At 43.0% G+C, this 23,749-nt stretch overlaps 1 protein-coding gene across 4 annotated transcripts; it reads right to left on the reverse strand.

Moving 5' to 3' along the window:
- Positions 1-25: 25 nt before the first annotated feature.
- LOC133060804 (uncharacterized) lies at positions 26-23,287 on the reverse strand. Of its 4 annotated transcripts, XM_061148566.1 has the most exons (5): positions 23,010-23,287; positions 19,379-19,530; positions 17,557-17,633; positions 11,039-11,736; positions 26-10,873 (listed from the first exon to the last, which is right to left on the reverse strand). In XM_061148566.1, the coding sequence occupies exon 5, from the start codon at positions 10,849-10,851 to the stop codon at positions 9,934-9,936; it is 918 nt and encodes a 305-aa protein (XP_061004549.1). In that variant the 5' UTR covers positions 10,852-10,873; positions 11,039-11,736; positions 17,557-17,633; positions 19,379-19,530; positions 23,010-23,287; the 3' UTR covers positions 26-9,933. The 4 variants fall into 4 exon arrangements, with proteins under 4 accessions (XP_061004549.1, XP_061004548.1, XP_061004547.1 ...); XM_061148565.1 differs by lacking the exon at positions 11,039-11,736 and having other exon boundaries at positions 17,572-17,633; XM_061148564.1 differs by lacking the exon at positions 11,039-11,736.
- Positions 23,288-23,749: the final 462 nt, after the last annotated feature.

A 23,749-nucleotide genomic window follows, 5' to 3' on the forward strand; every position in this document is an offset into this window, starting at 1 on the left:
AAAAAAACACAGAGGCTGGCAGTCATTAAAGAAGGAAATACAGAGTTTATTCAGAAACTATTGCAATAGGGGGCTTTCCTGATGGCTCAGTGGTAAAGAACCCGCCTGCCAAGCAGGAGACACAGGAACCAAGCTGAGGGTGTCATCCCTGGGTCAGAAAGATCCCCTGGAGAAGGAAATGGCAATCCACTCCAGTATTCTTGCTTGGGAAATCCCATGGACAGAGGAGCCTGGTGGGCTGCAGTCCATGGGGGTCGTGAAAAAGTCGGACATGACTTAGTGACTAAACAACCACAGCATTGCAGCAGGTGGAAAAACAAAGACACCTCAGTATAGAGCCAAATCTAACAAAAACAAGAGGGGATTTATAACCAAGGAGTAGGTAGGGATTCTGTGGGTGGAAAATTAATAACAAGAAATATCGAGTGTCGGGGGTAGAGGGTGGATTCTGGTTAAAGAGAATAGGGTTCTTGCTGAAGGCAAGCAGATACCAAAATGGGGGGTGGGTGTGAAGAATTTGGCCAGCTGTTGAGGGTGATCACACATCAAGGGTGATTAGGTAACAAGGATGAGGGATTCTCTCTAAGCTGACTTAGCAGGATTCTTGCTAAAACTGGGCAATGCAGGCCCAACAAGGAGGGATACTAAAGTCCAAGGTCAAAGAAGGCTTAGAGGAGCCTGAGTAAGGTTTGGTCAAGGTGAGAGCCTCCATCCTCACCTTGGCAAGCAGAGTCCTTTGCTGGTACCACCAGCACCTACCTCACTTGATCTGGCTCCAAGGCTGGGTCCACCCCTACCACCCTGCCCCGATGAACAGGCCAGTCCAGTCAAGTCAGGGCAATAACATCCTGCAGGGGTGAAGAACTGGCTCCCACCCAGTCCTAGCTGTCCACCACCCACAGCCTCCAGATAACGCAGTGGGTGACGGGGTGGGGCAATGCAGAACCCGGCTGCTGGGGAGCCAGAATGCCCCCCCACAGCTTCCTAACGGTCACTGAATAGCTTCTCAGAGGTCCCACAGCCCAGTGGTTAGGACTCTGCACTTCTACTGCAGGGGACACAGGTTCGATGCCTGGTAGGGGAACTAAGATCCTGAATACCACGCAGCACAGCCAGAAAGAAGACAAGCAGAAAATCACTGAAATACTTGCCAGTCCCTCATGCCCGCAGCTGAAATCTCAGGGGTCATCTCAAGTACCCCTGTGGTCACCTCCAGTTCTGACCTCGACTTGGAGACAGTTGCCTCAGGCTGTTTCGCACAAGGATTTTGAGGAAGGAACAAGAGGCTTTAGACTTAGTAAGCTTAGCTGCTGCAGCTCTCATTTTTACTCAGGAAAGAAATAGATAAAGAATTCACAACTCTTGGGACTTCCCTGGTGGTCCTGGTGGCTGGGAAGCCACCTGCCAATGCCAGGGACATGGGTTCAATCCCTGGTCTGGGAGGATGCCACGTGCTGCAGGGAACTAAGCCCATATGCCACAACTACCGAGTCCTCTCTCCCTAGAGCCTGTGCTCTGCAACAAGAGATGCCCCCACAATGAGACCGCCCACTGCAATGGAGACCCAGTGCAACCAAAAATAACTAAATAATTTTTTAAAAGAAGAAGAAGAAGATTTCAAGACTCTGCACCTCATCTATTGATCTGTCTCTGCCCTTTGACTTATTCCGAAGACCGGGCTGGTCTATGAGCCCAGCGGTATATTTTCACATTAGGAGTCAGGCTCTTTAATGGGTCTCTTCGGATGCCAGCACCACTGAGAGAGCCAAGTGGAGGGCATGGCCTACAAAGAGGCAACTTCCTGTTTTACGTGGCACATGTTGTGATCTGCCTGAGTTTCCAAAGGTTTTTGGTTTCCGTTTTGGCTGTGCTGGGTCTTTGTTGCGGTGTGGGCTTTTCTCTCGTTGCAGTGAGCGGAAGCTCCTCTCTATTTGCAGGGCTCAGGTTTCCCATTTCAGTGGCTTCTCGTGTCGCTGTGCACAGGCTCTAGGGGACACAGGCTTCAGTAGTTGTGGCTCCTGGGCTCTAGAACACCCATTCAGTAGTTGAGGCACACAGGGCTTAGTTGCTCCACGGCATGTGGAATCTTCCCAGACCAGGGATCGAACCCATGGCCCCTGCATTGGCAGGCAGAGTTTTGACCACTGAACTACCAGAGAAGTCCAAGTTTCCACCATTTTAGCTGATTCCTGTTCTGTCTACCAGTCAGACCCCAATCCTATCTGGGCCCCACCCTCACATCCTCTACCTTTGCATAGCCTCTGTCTAGAATTGACCCACTCTGACCAATCCTGCCTTGAGTTTCTGACCTGTATCTCATCAGCCCAAAGATTGCTATCCCTCTTCAGTATGCCTTCTTCTTAAATGTTCCCAAGGAAGTGCCTACCCCACCCCAAAGAAGCAAGACGGAGGAGTCAGGGGATATTTTCATAGCTTCCTCCAAGTTTAGAGGCCACCAAGCCAAGAATTGCACTGCCACAGGGAATGAGTGTGTATAGAGGAGAGAAATGGTGTTCCATATGCCCCCACTCCTAAGATTCCCAGAGAAAAAGAGTTTCATAAGTGCCAAAAATATGGTAGGACTGCCCATGAAATCAGCTATGATAGTTATGAGACGTAAGTCATGGCTCAGTTTGTTCTGGATCTTCTTGTCCAGATCCTCACATGGATGATGGGGCTACGGATCTCACTGGAGCCTCTTTCATAAGGCTGGAGGATCCACTCACACGGCCAGCAGGTTGGTGCTGGTGCATTGGTTCCCACCCACACGAACTTGGCTGTGTGTGGACCTCTCAAAGGGATGCCTATGTGTGCTCATGACTTAGTGGCTGGGCTTCCCCAGAGTGAGCTATCCAAGAGAGAAAGAGAAAGTGCACCAGGTGAAGGTATCATTTTTATGACCTAGTGCTATGGTCTAATTCATATCAAATTCATATCACATCAGTTCAGTTCAGTTGCTCAATCATGTCTGACTTTTTGTGACCGCCATGGACTGCAGCACGCCAGGCTTCCCTGTCCATCATCAACACCCAGAGCCTACTCAAACTCATGCCCATCTTATTGGTGATGACATCCAACCATTTCATCCTCTGTCATCCCTTCTTCTCCCACCTTCAATCTTTCCCAGCATCAGGGTCTTTTCAAATGAGATGGTTCTTTGTATCAGGTGGCCAAAGTATTGGAGTTTCATCTTCAGAATCAGTCCTTCCAATGAATATTCAGGACTGATTTCCTTTAGGATGGACTGGTTGGATCTCCTTGCAGTCCAAGGGACTCTCAAGAGTCTTCTACGACACCAGAGTTCAAAATCAGCAATTCTTTGGTGCTCAGCTTTCTTCATAGTCCAACTCTCACATCCATACATGACTACTGGAAAAACCACAACTTTGAATAGATGGACCTTTGTTGGCAAAGTAATGTCTCTGCTTTTTAATATGCTATCTGGGTTGGTCATAGCTTTTCTTCAAAGGAGCAAACATCTTTTAATTTCATGGCTGCAGTCACCATCTGCAGTGATTTTGGAGCCCAAAAAAATAAACTCTGTCTCTGTTTCCATTGTTTCCCCATCTATTTGCCATGAAGTGGTGGGACCAGATGCCATGATCTTAGTTTTCTGAAGGTTGAGTTTTAAGCCAGCTTTTTCACTCTCCTCTTTCACTTTCATCAAGAGGTACTTTAGTTCCTCTTAGCTTTCTGCCGTAAGGGTGGTGTCATCTGCGTATCTAAGGTTATTTGATATTTCTCCCGGCAATCTTGATTCCAGCTTGTGCTTCATCCAGACCAGCATTTCTCATGATATACTCTGCATTTAAGTTAAATAAGTACAGTGACAATATACAGCCTTGACATACTCCTTTCCCAATTTGGAACCAGTCTGTTGTTCTATGTCTGGTTCTAACTGTTGCTTCTTGACCTGCATACAGATTTCTCAGAAGACTGGTCAGGTGGTCTGCTATTCCCATCTCTTTAAGAATTTTCCACAGTTTGTTGTGATCCACACAGTCAAAGACTTTGGTGTAGTCGTTAAAGCAGAAGTAGGTGTTTTTCTGGAACTCTCTTGATTTTTCAATGATCCAATGGATGTTGGCAATTTGATCTCTGGTTCCTCTGCCTTTTCTAAATCCATCTTGAACATCTGGAAATTCACGGTTCACGTACTATTAAAGCCTGGCTTGGAGAATTTTGAGCATTACTTTGCTAGCTTGTGAGATGAGTGCAATTGTGCAGTATCATATCATATCAAACCAGTCAATTCTAGAGGAAATCAACCCTGAATATTCATTGGAAGGATTGATGCTGAAGCTTAAGCTCCTATACTTTGGCCACCTGATTTGAAGAGCCAACTCACCAGAAAATTCCCTGCCGATGGGAAAGATTAAAGGCAAAAGGAGAAGGTGGCGACAGAGGATGAGATGGTTAGGTAGAATCATTGACTTAATGGACATACATCTGAGCAAACTCCAGGAGGTAGTGAAGAACAGGCAAGCCTGGTGTGCTGCAGTCCATGGGGTTACAAAGAGTCGGAGACAACTCAGCGACTGAACAGCAATTCATATCCTGAAACACTAACTTCTGATGTGATGATATTAGTAGGAGAGAGCTTGGGAGGAGCTTAAGCCATGGAATTAGGGCCTTATAAAGGAGGGGCCCATTCATATCCCATTTGTATATTCAACCTTTACCCCTCCACCTTAGACGAAAACTTGGGTGAGATCTTGGTTCTTACACTTTTGCTTATCATTCTTTTTTATTATATGCTTATTAAAAACATAACATAAAATTTACTATCATGACCATGTTTAAGTATACAGTTCAGTAGTGTTAAGTATATTCACATTGTTGTGAAAGATCTCCAGAACTTTTTCATCTGAAAAAAAAGTTCATCTGAAACTCTACCCATTAAATAGTTCCCATTTCCCACCTCCTCTCAGTTCCTGGGAATCACCATTCTACTTTCTGTTCCTATGAGTGTGACTACTTTGTATATCTCCTATAAGTGGAATCAGACAGCATTTGTCTCTTTGTGGTGAGGGTTTAGTAGCTAAGTCGTGTCTGACTCTTTATGACCTCATGGGCTGTAGTCCACCAGGCTCCTCTCTCCATGGGACTTTCCAGGCAAGAATACTGGAGTGGGTTGCCATTCCCTCCTCCAGGGGATCTTCCCAACCCAGGGATCGAACGTGGGTCTTCTACATTGCAGGCAGTTTCTTTACCGACTGAGTCACCAGGGAAGCCCACTTAGCTTAATATCTTCAGGGTTCATTCATACTGGAACATGTGACAGAATTTCCCTCCTCTTGAAAACTGAACGATATTTCATTGTTTGGATATACCACATTTTGTTTACTTATCCATTTACGGACTTTTGGTTTGCTTCCACTTCTTGGCTTATTGTGAAGAGCATTCCCATAAACATGGATGTGGAAACTTTTTTTTACTCTACTTTCAATTCTTTTGGATTTATACCCAATAGTGGGATTGCTGGATCATGGAATAGTCCTATTTTCAATTTTTTGGAACTCATTTTCTATAGTGGCTATACAGTTCCCATTTGGGAAATGGGAACATCTCACCAAGGGTGCACAAGGGTTCTAATTTTTCCATATCTTTGCCAATACTTATTGTGTGCTATTTTTATAGTAGTCATCCAAATGAGAATGAGGTATTATTTTGTTGCTATTTTGATATGCATTTTGGCTAGTCATTCTTAAGTAATTCTTATGTCCTTTGGTCATTTTCAGCTACAAGGAACAATCTCATTTTATAAATGTGATAGGCAGAGTAACATCCCTTACCCCGGCAAAGATATCCTAACCACTGGAACCCATGGATGTTTTGCTACCTTATAAGGACGAATGAAGGTTGCAGATGGAATTAAGGTTTCTACAGCCACCCCCCCCCCCCAACCCCAAGGTTGCCTATGACTTTTCTTGACCTAGAAGAGATGGAAGCTGGGAGGAGATGTATGAGACAGCAAAGATTATCCTTGTCTAAGGTAGATATAGTATGACCTTTGCATCTTCTGGGTGGGATAGATTTCCAGCGACAATTCTTTCTCTTCTGTAGCACTATGTGGGGTCCTCAAAGTTATCCCCTTGAGCCCTTGGGCAATCCTTGTCCCTGGCTGACTGCCTCTCACCCCATCTTCATCTTCTGCAGCTAGTGGTAACCACCATTCTCTTACTGAGAATGTTTTAGAACAAGCCTTTCCAACAGTTCCAGGGCCAGATGCTTCCCACAGTCCTCTTGGTTCACTGGAATGTTCTGGCATGCTTTCCCCACTCCCCCTAGGGACAGATGTGCCATTTTCTCTCCACTGCAGAGATAATGTCTTCACTTGGCCACCAGGAAGGCAATTCTAGCCATAGTCTTTGACCTTTCCAAAAACAAAAAATGCTTAAAGTACATTATTGTGGCTGATCTTACCTTCTTGAACTTCTTCTGAACAACAGACTGGATTCATTCTACATTTTCTTATGATGGATATTATAAACTACTTTTCTGTTCTTACTTTTTAAAATGTTTCCCGAGTTCATTTTTAGAATAAGTGTTTATAGAGCATATCTACATATAAGGCAGTGTGTTTATACAGCATATCTATAGTTAAGCCAGAAATGGTTTCATGCCGTGATAATATGGTAACAGTTGCAATAAATGAAATGTTTCCAAGAACTCGGGAATTTTGATAAATTCACATTTTTGTTTCAGTAATTTGCTTTTTAGAGCTATTTGAACATTTCCCCTAAACTCCTATCCTTCCTGACTTTAAACTCAATATAATGGCACCACGTCTATAGGGGAAAGGAACAGTTTACAGGTACTCTCAAATAACGCAAATAACGTCAGCCTCTCCCCTGTCCTCTGTATCTTGCCCAAGCTTAAGTTTCTCAAAGAATTTTCACATTATGGGAAGCATAATTGCTGATGTCATTCATGACATAAACTATCATCCTTAATATCAGTTTAAACAACTTTCAAATGCAAGTCCAGGAAGTGAAAACCAAAATTATCTTACAAATGAGAAATTCTCAATAATTTCCGCTTCGTTGATCATCTTTTGAGGAAAGCTCAGAAACTGATCAGCTGTTGACTCTTGGAAGAGAAGGAAGATATCAAAAAATGGGGAGGAGGAAGACGTATGCTTGTGTGCTAAGTTGCATTAGTTGTGTCTGACTCTGGGTGATCCTATGGACTGTAGCCTTCCAGGCTCCTCTGTCCATTGGATTCTCCAGGCAAGAATACCGGAGTGGGTTGCTGTGCCCTCCTCCAGGGTCCATCTCCTGCGTTTGCAGGTGGGTTCTTAACCACTATCGCCACCTGGGAAGCCCAAAGAAGACTTAATTTTCACTAAATACCATTTTGAGCCTTTTGAATTTTATACTATACTTTCCCAATTCAAAATATTTAATTTTAAAAAGCAATGATTTACATTTAAAAGTATAAAACAACCATTCTCATGATCAGCGGTACAAGTAGAAGTTACCTTTCGATATTAGAAAACAGTTTTAAAAGTTCTGAGGATAAATTGAATTGTGAGTATTAGATTTAGGCCTCACAATTAAGTTAAGCCTGGACAATTTTTTAGTTTTTCTTCCTCTTTCTGCTCTCAGATTGCTTAATAGTTCAACAAAAACAAAGAAACAACTTTGTTTTTGTGGTTTTGTGGGGAGAGTTTGTACAAAGGCATGTCTTACTGACTGATGAGTCTAGTTTATCATTTGTTGAGATCTGCCATCTATCAGGCTCTATACTGGGTGCTGGGAGACAAAGTAAGAGACTTGCGCCTGCCCTGGAGGAGAACTGCACAAGCGAAAGAGAAGGTGGTGCTTTGAAGTCTCAGAGCTATTCTTAGAGGAAGAAGGAAAACTTAGAATGAATACCCAGAGGACAAAAGAAGAACTGGAAGCCAAAATGGAGTCCAGACATGATTCAGAAACTGCTAGGATCTGAAACCACGGGCAGCCTAAGGATGTAGAGTGTAGTCAAAACAATCAGTAAAATGGAGCTCTTTTCTACAAGCCAGCGGTCCACACCCAAAGCAAAGTGGAGAACCAAGGCCCCAATTTCCCAAGCAACAGGTCCAGCTCTCAACAGTGATGAAATGATCACCCTGAGTCAAGTCATGTGTATGGAAATTTAAAGGGGTGGTCCTGACCTCCTAAGCTCCTGTAAGACCTTTATAAGCCTCAGTTTTTCTCATTTGTAAATCAGGGATAATAATCTCTACATTATAAAATTGTTGGGAGGACTTGACATAGTGTATATAAAAGAGCTTCCATAATAATATCAGGAGCATAAGAATTGCTCAATACATGGCATCTGTTATCCTTGTTGTTGTTTTGTTACCTGAAAATATAAATATCATAATGGTGGATCCCATGATTTGGACCATTCAATCCTCATTTATACACCTTTCAGGGTGCCTTTCTGTACTACCAATTCTGTGAAACTAGGAACTACATTTCCCAGAACTCCTTTGTTCTTAGAGTCTGGATGCCAGTTACATTCTACCAGTTAGAGCCCCAATCACATGAGATTTGGAAGATGGAGGAGGTGGAGGCCATCTTCCTGCTGCTGTTTCTCCCCCAGACAAAGTTACACAGGCATGAGTTACATGAGGAGACAGGGCGAAGAGGGGCAGGCGGTGGTAGAAACACCTGCCTGACCTCCAGGTTGCAGCTGCATTGGTTTGCTCCTGACATCCACAAATGCTGTCCCCTGATTTCCACTCCCTAGCCCTTTTCAGTGATTTGTATGCATCCAACTCCTGTATTAAATCTTTATGGGGCAATATACTTATGGTAACGATTCCTGTTTCTAGGACTGACTCCTGACTGATTCAGAAATGGGTGTTTTATCTAAAGAAATATCATATGGAGACTTCTGTGAAAGAAGTTATTTCATACTGCGGCCCCAAACTTCCTTTGACTTAAATTATGAGTTCCCATGTTTAAACCAGTTCAGTGATCTCTTTATTGATGCCATTCTTTTTGACCTAATACAGTTAAAGTTTTCTGGGATCCAGAACAGATAACTCTGTATCTATGTACCATTTTAAAAGGTAGAGTATATTTTTGTAATGATCATAATCTATCCATTGTCTTTCTTTGTATTTTATTTGGTCAAGAGAAAAATGGTCCCTGAAATAATTTTTTTATCCAATATTTCCTCCTATTTATTTTCTTAGTATTAAGAAACCTAACTTTTAACAGAACACTGCTACACTACTCCTCTCCCTTAAATCTAGGTCGTAGCCAAATGACTAAAATTTAGCCAGTTAGATATAAAAAAAAATGTTTTGTAACTTCTGAAAAGTGTCTTTAGAAGGAAGGTACAGAGACTTCTTTGTCCCTTCCTCCTTCCTGTTGGCTGGAGTGTGAATGTGATGACAAGAGCACTAACAGCCATCCTGGGTCATGAGGTAGTACACTAATCATCTCTGCGGCCTACAGAGTTACCACACAGGCCTGGATTGTGCGGCTCCAGACTTCTTTTACATAAGAAAAAAAATCAACCTCTAACTTTTTAAAGTCACTCTCATTTTGTTGCTGCCATGTAGCCAAACCTACCCCTACTTAATATACGTGAAACAGCCAAACTTCTCTCCCTATCAACCATGGTCTGTTTCTTAGTTTCTAAAAACAAGTGCATTCACAAAAAAAAACTGCTCAACTCCTGATACACACTGAGGCATGCTACCCAAAATGCTAATCTGGGTATAGAATTAAAGACTTAAAATGATTTCTCTGAGTCCAATTCAGTGGACACAGTAGTCAAAGTTTGTAAGTCAGATGGATAAATTTGATTTACTCATATTACTCTTAAAATCAAATCAAGGCATCAATTTTAGGTTGAGGCATCAACCCTAACTGGTTGTCCTAATGGTGGTCCATTAGGACTAGCGTTATTGATTCAAAATGGCTGAATTTTTATTTAAACTGACACTCTGGTGGTCACACCACAGTGACCACACCACAGCTGACAGCACACCCAGTAGTGTAATCTGCTTTTCAACTCTCTGTTCCAGAGCCCATAGATCAGAGGGTTAAAACACTGGGCAAAGGCAAAGACTCCAAAAAGCACCAGATTTAAAGCAAAGAAAAACACTCCACACATCTTTCCCAAACCAATGAATAACAGAGTTGGTATTACGTGCAGGCCCAATTGCACTAAATGAATAAGGACGGTTTTCCTTGCTTTGATATTTGACCTATTAAAGTGGCCAGCCCGTTTCCCTTCTTTGTATATCAGGGAGTAACTTATAAGAATGATAGACAGAAGAAGGAAAAGGAAAACCATGCCAATGGCTCTAGCAGGAATGCCATTCAAGACCACTGGGCAAAGGGGCTCAGATTTTAAAAGAGCAATCTGCGTAGGGCCAGTGCCCTCTATGAGGAAGAGGCAAGCATTCTTCAGTATAATGATGAGCCAAGTCCCAGACAGAATCTTATACTTAACGGAATCTACAAAGGACACAGATGTCAAGGGCCAGCAGATCACCAGGTACATGTGGGCCGCCATCAAGGCCAGCGTGAAGAGGATCCCTTCTCCAACACTCAGCTGTGCCCCAAACACCACCCAGCATACCAGGACAGGGCTATTGGCCAGGAAGGCTCGCATCCCTTGGACAACCACCCCCAGGCCGCAGTAGGAGGAGATGCACAGCAGATGGTGACAGAGAAGGATGTATCGAACCTCTTTCCTCAGTTTTGAATTCTGTGATACGATGGCGATAATGATGACTGTGATGAACGTGGCGAAGGAGAAAGCCACCACATACACGGAGGCCTTCACGGTTGCTTCCAGCCTCAGCCAATCTGACATATTGCAGTGTTCAGAAGACAAGTTCATGGTCTTCGGGGCAACCTGGCTCCTGCAGGAGAAAATAATAAGAAAGAATGAATCTGTACTAAAGTTTCTTTCGTGGTTTTCTGACTCTCTGACCTTGCGTACAGTCCCAAGGAACAGGCTGCCCATGTTTCGCTATAGGCGATGACAACTTTCAAGAGCATCGACTCGGACCAAAGAAAGAAGTCACCTGCTGTCTCAGTTCCTCCAGACCTCCCTCTCCTCCATCAAAGTTGATTGGACTGGGAGTGATGGAGTATCTGTCTCAGAGAAAGTTGTTCTGCAGACCGTGCTGAATCCATCAGAGTCTGTCTCTTAAAAATCCAGCCCAAGGATTCTCAGAGAATGTAGTCCAAGTGTGATGTCGTGCAATTGACCTGTCACTCATGTTGGAGTGTAGACAAGAGGAAGAGAGAGACAGAGAGAGGTTGGAGAGGAGCAAAGTGGAACCACAAAAGTCCTTGCAAGACAGAGAGCAACCGGGGTTTCTGATTCCACTAAAATGCCTTGCATTTTCTGCCTTCGGTTCTAAAAATATCACACACCCCTGGATTATTTGAGCTAGCTTAAATAGGTTTCTATTCCTTCATTCTGGCTCCTAGAGAGCAAAATATATAAAATGGACCCTGAAGAGGCACAGTAAATGCCAGTAGTTTCCTAAAGGGCAAGTCACAATGGAGATAATGGCAAGTCACAGCTAGGTGACTTCCTGAGAATTGCCAATGCTGAAGCTCCTCATGAAATCCCTTGCTGAAGGCACAAGTTTTTTCGTACATACTGTGCTGTCTTTGTGAAGAATTTGCCCTGTTCTGATGGATTTCTGTGCCATTGTCACGCTGTTGAACTCCAGGCTTTTATTCTCTGGATTCTCCAGCTCTTCACAGAGGACTAGAAATTGTAATGGTCATTGTCAGGCTTTCTTTCAACTGCAGATTTTTCCATCAAAATCTTACCCTAGAACCTGTCAATAATAAACTGGAAAATGCACATCTGCCTGTATTAAATGCCTCCTTCTTAATCCCTCACTCCCAGAACACACAGAGCACCACCAGAGAAACAGAGAGCCCCCAGAGCGGCTGTGTGAAGACCCCGCAGAGGGCCCACTCCACCCCTAGCCTGGGGGAATCACATGAACTGAGCTCTAAGCCTAGATTTGCTGGAGTGCGGAATATGACTTTGGATGCTGAACTCACTTTACTTCTCTGGTCCTGGGTTCCTTAAATCACAGCCAGGCAGCATCACCAAGCTCAGCATCCTTTCTCTACAGTCACAGAGTCAACCTCACACACATCCTCAAGGGCACTGGAGTATCTGGGCTTGTACCTTACTCTTGAGAACAAGACTGCCCCACCTCTACCCCTAGAACATCCTCATCTTACTCCCCATCTCACTAACTTGAATAGAAACCTTGGCTCTCTAGGACAGGCCTGCCTTGCCTTGCCAGGCCCCCTCCCAAGACCTGAGACCCAACCTCTGATCCCTTTAGGGGGAGTAAAGTCTTGCTGAGAGGACTACGGACAGCCTAAAGCCAGGACTAGATTTGAAGGGCCTTGATACCACTCTAAGAGTTCAGATTCATTTTGTAGGCAATAAGGAGGCTTGCATGATTAAAATTAAGAGCAGCACTTGCCCCAAGTTAGAAGCCAATAAGATATGCCCACTTCTGCTTACAGAGCGGTATTTGATAGGAACTCTAAAGAGCCTCTTGATGAAAGTGAAAGAGGAGAGTGAAAAAGTTGGCTTAAAGCTCAACATTCAGAAAACTAAGATCATGGCATCCGATCCCATCACTTCATGGCAAAGAGATGGGGAAAGAGTGGAAACAATAACTGACTTTATTTTTGGGGGCTCAAAAATCACTGCAGATGGTGATTGCAGCCATGAAATTAAAAGACACTTACTCCTTGGAAGGAAAGTTATGGCCAAACTAGACAGCATATTAAAAAAGCAGAGACATTACTTTGCCAGCAAAGGTCTGTCTAGTCAAGGTTATGGTTTTTCCAGTGGTCATATATGGATGTGAGAGTTGGACTATAAAGAAAGCTGAGCACAGAAGAATTGATGCTTTTGAACTGTGGTATTGGAGAAGACTCTTGAGAGTCCCTTGGCCTGCAAGGAGATCCAGCCAGTCCATCCTAAAGGAAATCAGTCCTGGGGGTTCATTGGAGGGACTGATGTTGAAGCTGAAACTCCAATACTTTGGCCACCTAATGCGAAGAGTTGACTCATTGGAAAAGACCCTGATGCTGGGAAAGATTGAGGGCAGGAGTAGAAGGGGACGACAGAGGATGAGATGGTTGGATGGCATCATTAACTCAATGGACATGAGTTTGAGAAAACTCTGGGAGTTGGTGATGGACAGGGAGGCCTGGCGTCCTGCGGTTCATGGGGTCGCAAAGAGTCGGACACAACTGAGCGACTGAACTGAACTGAACTGCTGAGCAGGGGGCTTCCCTGGTGGTTCATACAGTAAAGAATCTGTCTGCAATGAATAAGATCTGGGCTCGATCCCTGGATTGGGAAGATCCCTTGGAGAAGGAAATAGCAACCCACTCCAGTATTCCTGCCTGGAGAATTCCCAGGAACTTGGCAGTCTACAGTCCGTGGAGTTGCAAAGAGTTGGACATGACTGAGTGGCTAACACTCACTAATGCTCACTCACTCTGCAGAGCAGGCAACTTGCAAGGCAGAAATGTGCTCAATGAAGGCAGTACAACCATACCAAAGGGCTGCGAATACTCTTTTAAACACATGAAATCTCCAGGAGGGCTGCAACTCTGCCAAGTCAGCAAGGGCAATAATATTGGCTTTAATTTATTTATGAGACTTCAAGAAGATCAGCAATATATTCAAGATCATGCAGCCAGAAAAAATCTCCCAGTCTCCAGATTCATATTTCCTTCTCGGAGGTATATTTGCATATCAAGAACCCACAGCTACCAAACCCATATAATCAGCCCTCATCTCTACATACAACCTCCACTTAATGACAGTTCTTAAAGTCCTTTCCTTCTGGAGTTCTAAAATGGGGAATAACTGTTTCCTTCTAGCCCAAAATGCTACTTTGGCTTCAGTTTTGAAATAAGACACTGAAGCTAAGAGACTTCAGCAAAGAATTACGTTATGTCCACAACTGTCCTGAAAAAAAAAATCAGAATCAGCCATCACCCCTCCCTACCCAAATCCTGTAGGAAGCAGATGTGTGCGAGGGCTGGAGTGGGTCCATACAGGACCAGCAAAGCACCTGGGTCTCGTCCTAAAAGCCCTGCTCAGGACCAACCCCTGAGAGCAACATGCCGCCCTCAGCGAGAGACTGAATCCACAAACACATGTAGCTAGACCATATATGAAAACACAGCTCTCAGCTACCACCTGCAGCACCCCGCCCCCAAACCAAGCCCTTATCTACGGTAACTGGCCATGGAAGGCAGCCTGGCTGTGGCACGTCAGACTTGGGGAAAGTTGGATGGTTGTCTCTTACAATACAGGAAGCCAACCAGCAACTTCTATGAAATCCAAACAGCCAGCCTTGGTTAACAGCTGCCAACTTCTCTAATTTTTGTCCCTGCTTCCAACTTAGGACCAAGTAGAAGCCAAATATGCACCCCTAACTGATCACATGGGGCTTCCCTGGTAGCTCAGTAGTAAAGAATCTGCCTGCCAATGCAGGAGAAGTGGGTTCAATCCCCGGGTTGGGAAGATCCCCTGGACTAGGAAATGGCAACCCACTCCAGTATCCTTGCCTGAGAAATCTCAAGGACAGAGGAGCCTGGCGGGCTACAGTCCGTGGGGTCACAAAGAGTCGGACGTGACTGCGTGACTATAAACAACAACAATAACAACCGATCACAAAGGATGCCCCACTTCCCGTTGGCCACCTCCTGCTTCCCTAGGCCCACAATCCCCCCCTCAGGGTACTGAAACCCTCCCTTGTTTCCATCAGAGAGCTCTCCCACTCCTCTGCCTGTCCGTGGTTCTCCGCCAAAACGCGGGCAACGGTGGCATCGAGAAGCCGGAATTTACTTACTTTCAGGAAGCTGAGGACAGCTTCTCTTGGGTCCAACTAGACTCCCCTCCCCGCCCAACCCAGAACCTGCATCTGGGAATTTCTAAAGGAGGAAAAGTCTCTGCTCTCTGAGACGGAGACAGCCTTTCCTTCCTGGGTGCCCACTGTCAGTCAGGCAGCGTCTGCCAAGACTAGGGCCAGTGTCAGACTTATTGCCAAGGAGAAGACCGCATGAGCTGAAAACAAACTTCAGAAATGATCTCAGCAGCGAATGGCTGCTGACAGAAGGCCAATGAGAAAAAGTGGATGCTTCCAGAATGGCCCCCAAAACCTTCCCAAATGAGACCTCCTTTCCCACAATAAACCTGCAACCTTCTCTTTAAACATGTCTTCCCCTTTGCTCTAATTGCAGCCTTACTTCTTTGGTACTTTAAAAATCACTTCCGCCTGTGAAGCTTCTGTGATCGCCTCTGTTTTTCTTCTCTAAGTGGGCAGGAAGGAAGGGAGGGAGCCCGTATTTACTGAACACCGGGCCCTTGACACCAAGAGTAAGCACTTAGTATTAGCTGTGAGTGGTCACCATCTGGTAATGTCTCCCAGAGGTGACATAGGGAACTGTGTGAAATCACAAAGCCATGAAGGTATATCTTGTGACTTCTAAAGACAGGAGAATCACATATTTTTCTAGTGAGTGCTTTCCCACACAGTTAACTTTTGTTAACCTGCCCCCCCCCAGACTTTTTTTTTTTTTTTATTAAAAAAGGAAATCCTCCAGCTTCCTTCCCCAATTTTTTTCTGATTAAAACTTTGATCTACAGACATTCTTCTAAGCACTGCTAAGATTCCTTAATCTAGAGACCTTGCTTTAATAGAAACATGACCTTTCCTTAATGCTCAAAAACACTTCTTAAAAAATGACATGCACCACACACCTACTATCAATTAATCTTTGACAAAGGAGGCAAGAGAAAAGACAGTTTCTTGGGCAAGTGACTTTGGGAACACTGAACAGCTGCATGTAAATCAATGAAAGTAGAAAACTCCTTTACACCATACACAAGGTGGCTTGCAGACTTAAATATAAGTAATGACACCATAAAACCTCTAGAAGAGTCATAGCAATACTTTCTTAGGCTGCTCTCCCAAAGCAAAAGAAATAAAAGCAAAAATAAACAAATGAGGGAATTTCATGGGGGTCCAATGCTTAGGATTCCAAACTTCCACAGCAGAGGGCATGAGATGATCCCTGGTAAGGGAACTAAAATCCTACAAACTGCACTGCACAGCCTCCCCTCCAAATATTTAAAAAAAAAAGTAATAAAATAATGACACAATCAAACTTACATGCTTTTGCCAGCAGAGAAAACCATAAATAAAACAAAAAGACAACCTATGAACTGGGAGAAAGTATTTGCAAACCATGTGACGGATAAGGGCTTAATTTCCAAAATATACAAACATCATACAGCTCAGTATAAAACAAACAAACCAACCAATCAAAAATGAGCAGAAGAACTAAACAGACATTTTTTTCAAAGACGCACAGATGGTCAACAGGTACATGAAAAGATGCTCAGCATCACTAATTATGAAAGAAATGCAAATCAAAACCACAATGATTTGCCTCACACAGGTCAGAACAGCCATCATCAAAAAGTCTACACATAACAAATTCTAGAAAGGATGTGAAGAGAATGACTGCAAACTGGTGCAGGCACTATGGGGAACAGTATGCTGCTGGTTTAGTCGCTAAGTCATGACTGACTCTTGCAATCCCATGGACTCTAGCCCTCCAGGCTCCTCTGTCCCTGGGATTCTCCAGGCAAGAACACTGGAGTGGGTTGCCATTTCCTTCTCCAATGCGTGCATGCAAAGTCGCTTCAGTCGTGTCCGACTCTGTGCGACCCCATGGACAGCAGCTCACCAGACTCCTCTGTCCATGGAAGTCTCTAGGCAAGAATACTGGAGTGGGTTGCCGTTTCCTTCTCCAGGGACAACACTATGGAGGTTCCTTAAAAATCTAGAGTTGTCATATGATCCAGCAATCCCCCTCCTGAGCATATATCTGGAAATGCTTACTATAATTCAAAATAATACTAATCCATGTATCTAATGTTCACTGAAGCACTATTTACAATAGCCTAGACATGGGTGCAACCTAATGTCCAGTGACAGATGGATGGATAAAGAAGATGTGGTATATATCTACAAGGGTATATTACTCATCCATAAAAAATAATGAAATCCTGCCATTTGTGGCAACATGGGTGGACCTAGAGATTATCATATTAAGTGAAGAGAAAAACAAATATCATACGGTATTCCTTCTAAGCACAATCTAAAAGAAATGATACAAATAAACTTACTTATAAAACATAAACAGATTCATAGACATAGGAGACAAACCTGTGGTTACCCAAGGGGAGAGCAAAGGAAGGGAATAAATCAGGAGCTTGGGATTCACAGATACACACTGCTCTATGTAAAACAGGTAAGGCACAAGCACCTAGTGTATAGCACAGGGAACTGTATTCAATATCTTATAATAGACTATAATGGAAAAAATTTGAAAAGGTATACACACACACACACACACAGACACATATACATATATAACTGAATCACTCTTCTGGTCACCTGGAACTAACAGAACATTGTAAATCTACTCTACTTTAATAATAATAAAAAAATTTTGCGCTCACATCTTTATTGAATACCTTGAGATTTTGAAACACCAGGCAGCCCATTCACAAGGGCAGGTTGAAACAAATCTCCAGACCTGGAATATAAACAAATACTCAAGAAGTATTGGAAAGAAGGTTGCTCATAAAAATGCTGATGAAGCTCTTTCATTTTACAACTTAGATATTGATAGATGTGTGTGATCCAACTTATTACAGAAATGGTGATATCTGTATGAACAAAGAGGACACAAATTAATGACAGATCTCACTGTACTATGTACATCTATGTACTATGAAAACAGAAATAAAGCATGGGGGTCATTCCAGAATTTCAGAAAAAGATTATGCAATGCTAACTATAATGGTATCATATGAAAATAGCATTTTCATAAATCATAGAAACTTAAGTAATGAATGTATATGAAATTAAAATACACTGGTTAAAATAAAACAGGCATTCAATTCTACTTGGATGGCACTCTCTGCATTGACATGGGACTAGCCAAGGAACAAAACTGGTAGAGATGAACAGTTACTCAATAGGTTGGTGAATTCCAATTGCCTATGTGCATAGATCAAGAGCTGCAGATACTCAGAAACCAACACAGGTCAAGGCTCTGGGATTAGGGCATTTACACAATCCTGAGTCTTCTGGCAGGTAGTAAATAATTGGCCTTTCTCCTTTCCTGCCTGTTTCTCCGGATGCCAAAGGTCAATACTATGTCTATAAACCACAAAAAGCAAGCAGCAATCTAAATACTGCTGAGAAAATAATTCTCAATACTACTTCTCAGAATCTGAAAGGATTTTTGTCCTTGGTCTATCAGTTTCTATTAATAACACGAGTTCAACTTGCGGCATTCACTTTTGAAATATGTTAAAGCTATCTTTCTTTTTTTAAACTAATTTATTCATTTTAATTGGAGGCTAATTACTTTATAATATTGTGGTGATTTTATTGTTACATTGTTGGAATTATTAAGCTAGATGCAAGTTAACTTACCTGTATATGACTTTAGCGTTATTAAAGCTTATAAAATAACATACAACAGCCACAATGGTGAATTTTGTGTTTGCTAGCAGGCAGCCCTCCACTCCATAGTCTATGGTTTCCTTTCTTTGCACAGTTAGCGATAATTGCCCCATCCTAAGCAATAAATACACTCTTTCTGTCTCAGACTATCACACCTGGCTTTAGCAGTGAACTAGATGTTTTATCAGTACAATCTTGGCAAAGTTGCAATCAGCAGCTTTCATGAAATGCTTTGGTTTTCTCTCTCTGATTCGGCCTTGGGGATGATCATAAACTTTCTGTCAGATTGGATTTCACTACCCCAAATTAAAGTACAATTGAATTTTAACTAGTCTTACTAAGCTTTTTTTGTATGGTGTGATTGGTTTTATGGGAAAAAAACTCCTTAGGTTTTGAAATCTACATATAATAAACATTACTGTGTTAAACTAGTTCTTATTTTTTAAAAAAAAAGATATTTAAGGCATGTGAGATCTTACTTCCCTGATCAGGGACTGAACCTGTGCCCCCTGCAGTGGAACCTTGGAGCCTTAACTACTGGATCAGCAGGGAAGTCCCAGTATCCTTATCTTTATCAGATATCTTTGCGCCATTCATATTATACATGTCACTCAAAATTAACTCTCTAGACCTGAAAACTGTATTAACTATAAGATTTTACACAAATCTAAAAATTGAAAGTGAAAATTCATGGAATGTCTTAATTGTTTCCCTGTTCTGAGAACTTGGTATCATTTATGAGAAAGATGGCAAAAACATGGACGTTTCAAATATTTTACGTTGAAGAATATATATGAAACCACAAACCTTTAAAATAAAGACAGGTGAGTTCCCTTCTCCTTTTCCCAAAAGGAGGTTCTAGAGGAGGTATTCTTTCTTCTCTTGCATGAAAAGTCAGGGTGGGAGATGTTGAGATGAATCCCCGGCAGTACAGACATGGGGCTAGCAGGGAAAACCTCCTAGAAAAAGTAAGGGCATCAAAACCTTTAATAAGCCTGTTTGAGAAAAACAGAAAGCTGTAAAGAATCCTTCGATGTGTGTGTGCATGCTAAGTCACTTCAGTCATGTCCAACTCTTTGCAACCCTGTGGACCGTAGCCCGCCAGGCTCCTCTGTCCATGGAATTCTCCAGACAAGGATACGGGGGTGGGTTGCCATGCCATGCCCTCCTTCAGGGGATCTTCCCAACCCAGGGATCAAACCCATGTCTCCTGCACCTCCTGCATTGGCAGGTGGGTCTTTATCACTAGTGCCACCTGGGAAGCCCAAAGAAGGCCTCTAGAAAACTACAACTGCTAAAAAAACAAATAAACAAACAAAAACAGGCTGGCACTGTGGACAGAAGGTGAGGGCAAACCTGATAAAGACAAACTTATAGATGATACAGAGGAAGAATCAGTCAGAAAAGTATCTGGTTTAGGAAACACATGAAGGGTACAGTTAGCTAGATCTACATACTGGCCAGCTTTAGAGTTTGGCTCAAATAACTAAGAGGATTTCCACATCCATGGGCTCCAGGAACCTATCCATGGGGTCCTCGTGTGTGTGTGCTGCTGTAGCAAATTCTGCCAAAGCATCAGGTTCCATCACCATTTCCTGCTTATTGCCAATTTTACCCTACTTGAGTATTTACCTTGTTTCAGATTGTCAGCCTGCCCCGCGCACACATGTGTGTCTGCCACTTAATTTAGGTCTTGACTTTCTAGATTCCTGGTCTCAGAACAATGGATATTATTTCTGGATGATCCAGGACTGATGCCCACATGTGACCACTTGCTTTTTTCAGAGTTACCAGTGATGCTATGTAAATCCCCACCTGGTCCCCAAGGAAATGTGACCTGGTCAGAAGGCAAATGTACCTACAGGAGGAAGTGCAGTCTCCAGATCAGAGGATCATAGGTGATAATAGAGATGAGCCAAAATGACTTACAAATAGATGAGAAAAGAAGAGAAGCTAAAGGGGCAAAGGAGAAAAGCAAAGATATAGCCAGTTGAATGCAGAGTTCCAAAGAATAGCAAGGATAGATAAGAAAGCCTTCCTCAGGGATCATTGCAAAGAAATAGAGGAAACCAATAGAATGGGAAAGACTAGAGATCTCTTCAAGAAAATTAGAGATACCAAGGGAACATTTCATGCAAAGATGGGCTCAATAAAGGACAGAAATGGTAGGGACCTAACAGAAGCAGAAGATATTAAGAAGAGGTGGCAAGAATACACAGAAGAACTATACAAAAAAGATCTTCATGACCCAGATAACAATGACGGTGTGATCACTCACCTAGAACCAGACATTCTGGAATGCTAAGTCAAGTGAACCTTAGGAAGCATCACTATGAACAAAGCTAGTGGAGGTGATAGAATTCCAGTTGAGCTATTTCAAATCCTAAAAGATGATGCTGTGAAACTGCTGTACTCAATATGCCAGCAAATTTGGAAAACTCAGTAGTGGCCACAGGACTGGAAAAGGTCAGTTTTCATCCCAATCCCAAAGAAAAGCAATGCCAAAGAATGTTCAAACTACCATGCAATTGCACTCATCTCACATGCTAGCAAAGTAATGCTCAAAATTCTCCAAGCCAGGCTTCAACAGTACATGAACTGTGAACTTCCAGATGTTCAAGCTGGTTTTAGAAAAGGCAGAGGAACCAGAGATCAAATTGCCAACATCCACTGGATCATCAAAAAAGCAAGAGAGTTCCAGAAAAACATCTACTTCTGCTTTATTGACTTTGCCAAAGCCTTTGACTGTGTGGATCACAACAAACTGTGGAAATTCTAAGACACAGAGATGGCTTGCTGATAAGATTAAGGTGTCTCTTTGTATAACATCAGGAGGTGACTAATTTGATCCTGGTAACATAAACCATGGAAACCAGTCAGCATATTTGTGGGTTCAGCAGAGAGGATATTGTTATAACAGCTGAAAATAGATAATGTAAACCATGGAAACCATTCAGTGCATTACAGTATCCTCAGCAGAGAGGACACTGTAATAACAGCTGAAAATAAAAGAATGCCTGGGGCTTCCCTGGTGATCCAGTAGCTAAGACTCCGTGCTCCCAATGCAGGGTGACCAGGTTTGATGCCCGGTTGAGGAACTAGATCCCATACACCACAACTAAGAGTTGCATGCCACAACTAAGACCTAGAGCAACCAAATGAATAAAAATAAATATTTTTGAAAAAGAAGAAGAAGGATACTTGTTCCCTGGGAAGCAAAAAAAAGCAAAGGCCAAGAGCAAAGAAGCAAAGGGGCCTTGATTAATGTAATATCCTGATCCACTCAACATACCTCCCACAAGCTGAGATATTCACAAGGCTGCCACAGTTTTATCGTTTCCGTAATGTAGTGGTTATGTTTCCGTAGTGTAGTGGTTATCACATTCGCCTGACACAGTATTATCACTGTATTCAGTGAGTATCTACCATGTGCCAGAGTACTATGTAAAATGTTTATAGTTAGCTATCTGGAAAAATAAGACAGAATTGCAGGGCAATTAAGCTTGTGAGCCACAACTTCTGAGACTGTACTCTAGGGCCTGTGAACCTCAACTACTGAAGCCAATGTGCCTAGAGCCCATGCTCTGAAAAAAAAGAAGCCACCGCAATGAGAAGCCTCTGTACCACAAGGAAAAGTAGCCCCCGCTCGGTGCAACTAGAGAAAGCCCGTGTGCAGTGATAAAGACCCATTGCAACCAAAATTAGTAAATAAATAAGTAAAATTAATTTAAAAAGAAAGGAAAACAACATCCCATTAAAAAGAAAATAGGACAGAATCCCTATGTTTGTGGAGCTCACAGTCTTTTAAGGAAAACAGATACATAAGCAAATAGTTTTAATACTATGAGTTAAGAGCTTGAATTCAAAGTGTCATGGAAACCCAGAGGAGGGAGTCTAATCTTCCCAGAAGCATCAGGGAAAATTCTCATAGGCAACATCCCTAGAAATTAATAAAGATTCATCTATTCAACTAGCTGGCCTTCCATTTATTCATCATGGATGTGCTGAGTACTTCCGATCGTTCTAGATGCTGTGCGTACAATACTGAACAAGACAAACAAGGTTCCTCCCTGAGTGGCACTTATTTAATCCATTCCTGTGGGAGGGAGTGGATGACATTACCAGGAGAAACACAGAATGTTCCCTTCAGACCACCCAATATCCACCCTCTGGCCTCATTGCCTCTCCCACATGTATTTTCCGAATGAGACCAGAGTGCGTTGGCCTCTCAAACGGGAGCATTTTGATCCTTTTGGTAAGTACAGCTCTCACTGTGACACAGAACTGCCAGTTCATTTCTTCCTATCGCAGTGAGAATACTTTCAGAAGTGCCGGATCAGATAAAATCAAGTTTCTGAAAATGCAAAGCTGAGAATCAATTTCAAGCAGAAATAGAAGTGAGTCATGGGATGCCCAGGCTGCCATGAGATTTCCTTACCTTCTTTCACCAATGGAAGTCTCTTCTGCCAGTGGAAAAAGTTCTCTTTTCTAGGATAAAGTATGTGGAAGAGCAGCAGGAGTTTCTTCATGAATTGGGAAGAACTCCTGATACCCAGCATCTAACAGAAGTGAAGCCAGGGACGCACCCCACTTTGATTTCTCCCTGCTCCCCAAGTCTTCAGACCTGAGGCCCCTTCTGTGGTGCCTACAGCCAGTGTCACACTGTGATTCAGGGTGCGGAGAATGCTGGGGACTCTCTAGGGTGGCCACTTGCTGAAGCACCCTCTGTCCAAGAAGGAAGTAGGGGAACAGGGCCAGCTCCTCCCCTTCTGCCCACAGAGGCTCCGCTGCAAAGAGACACACGTGCTCTGTACCCCATATGGTATTGGGACCCCCTTCATAGTGTTGAAAGGTGACAAGTGAAAATGTCTCTAGAGAAAGCTAAAATGTTTCCCACCCTAACATTAGGGGAAAATTCTAACCACTGGAACCGGTGGTTTCAAACTAGACTAACCTTCAAAGATCTCAGATTACGCCTTTAGAAATGACCACAATTTCATAACAGAGGCAAGAGAAAGACAGTTAGAAACTTCTGCAAAGCACAGTTGGTATCACTGTGAAAACTCATAGTTTCTGTTTGCCAACACGTCTGCTTTAATCTCTCAAGCAATTAATTGCATCGCAAGTGTTACGTGTCAACTTTTCCTTATATTTAGAGTTTTCATTTGTAAAATTTAT

Source organism: Dama dama, chromosome 8, assembly GCF_033118175.1.
Source record: "Dama dama isolate Ldn47 chromosome 8, ASM3311817v1, whole genome shotgun sequence".
Lineage (NCBI taxonomy): Eukaryota > Metazoa > Chordata > Mammalia > Artiodactyla > Cervidae > Dama > Dama dama.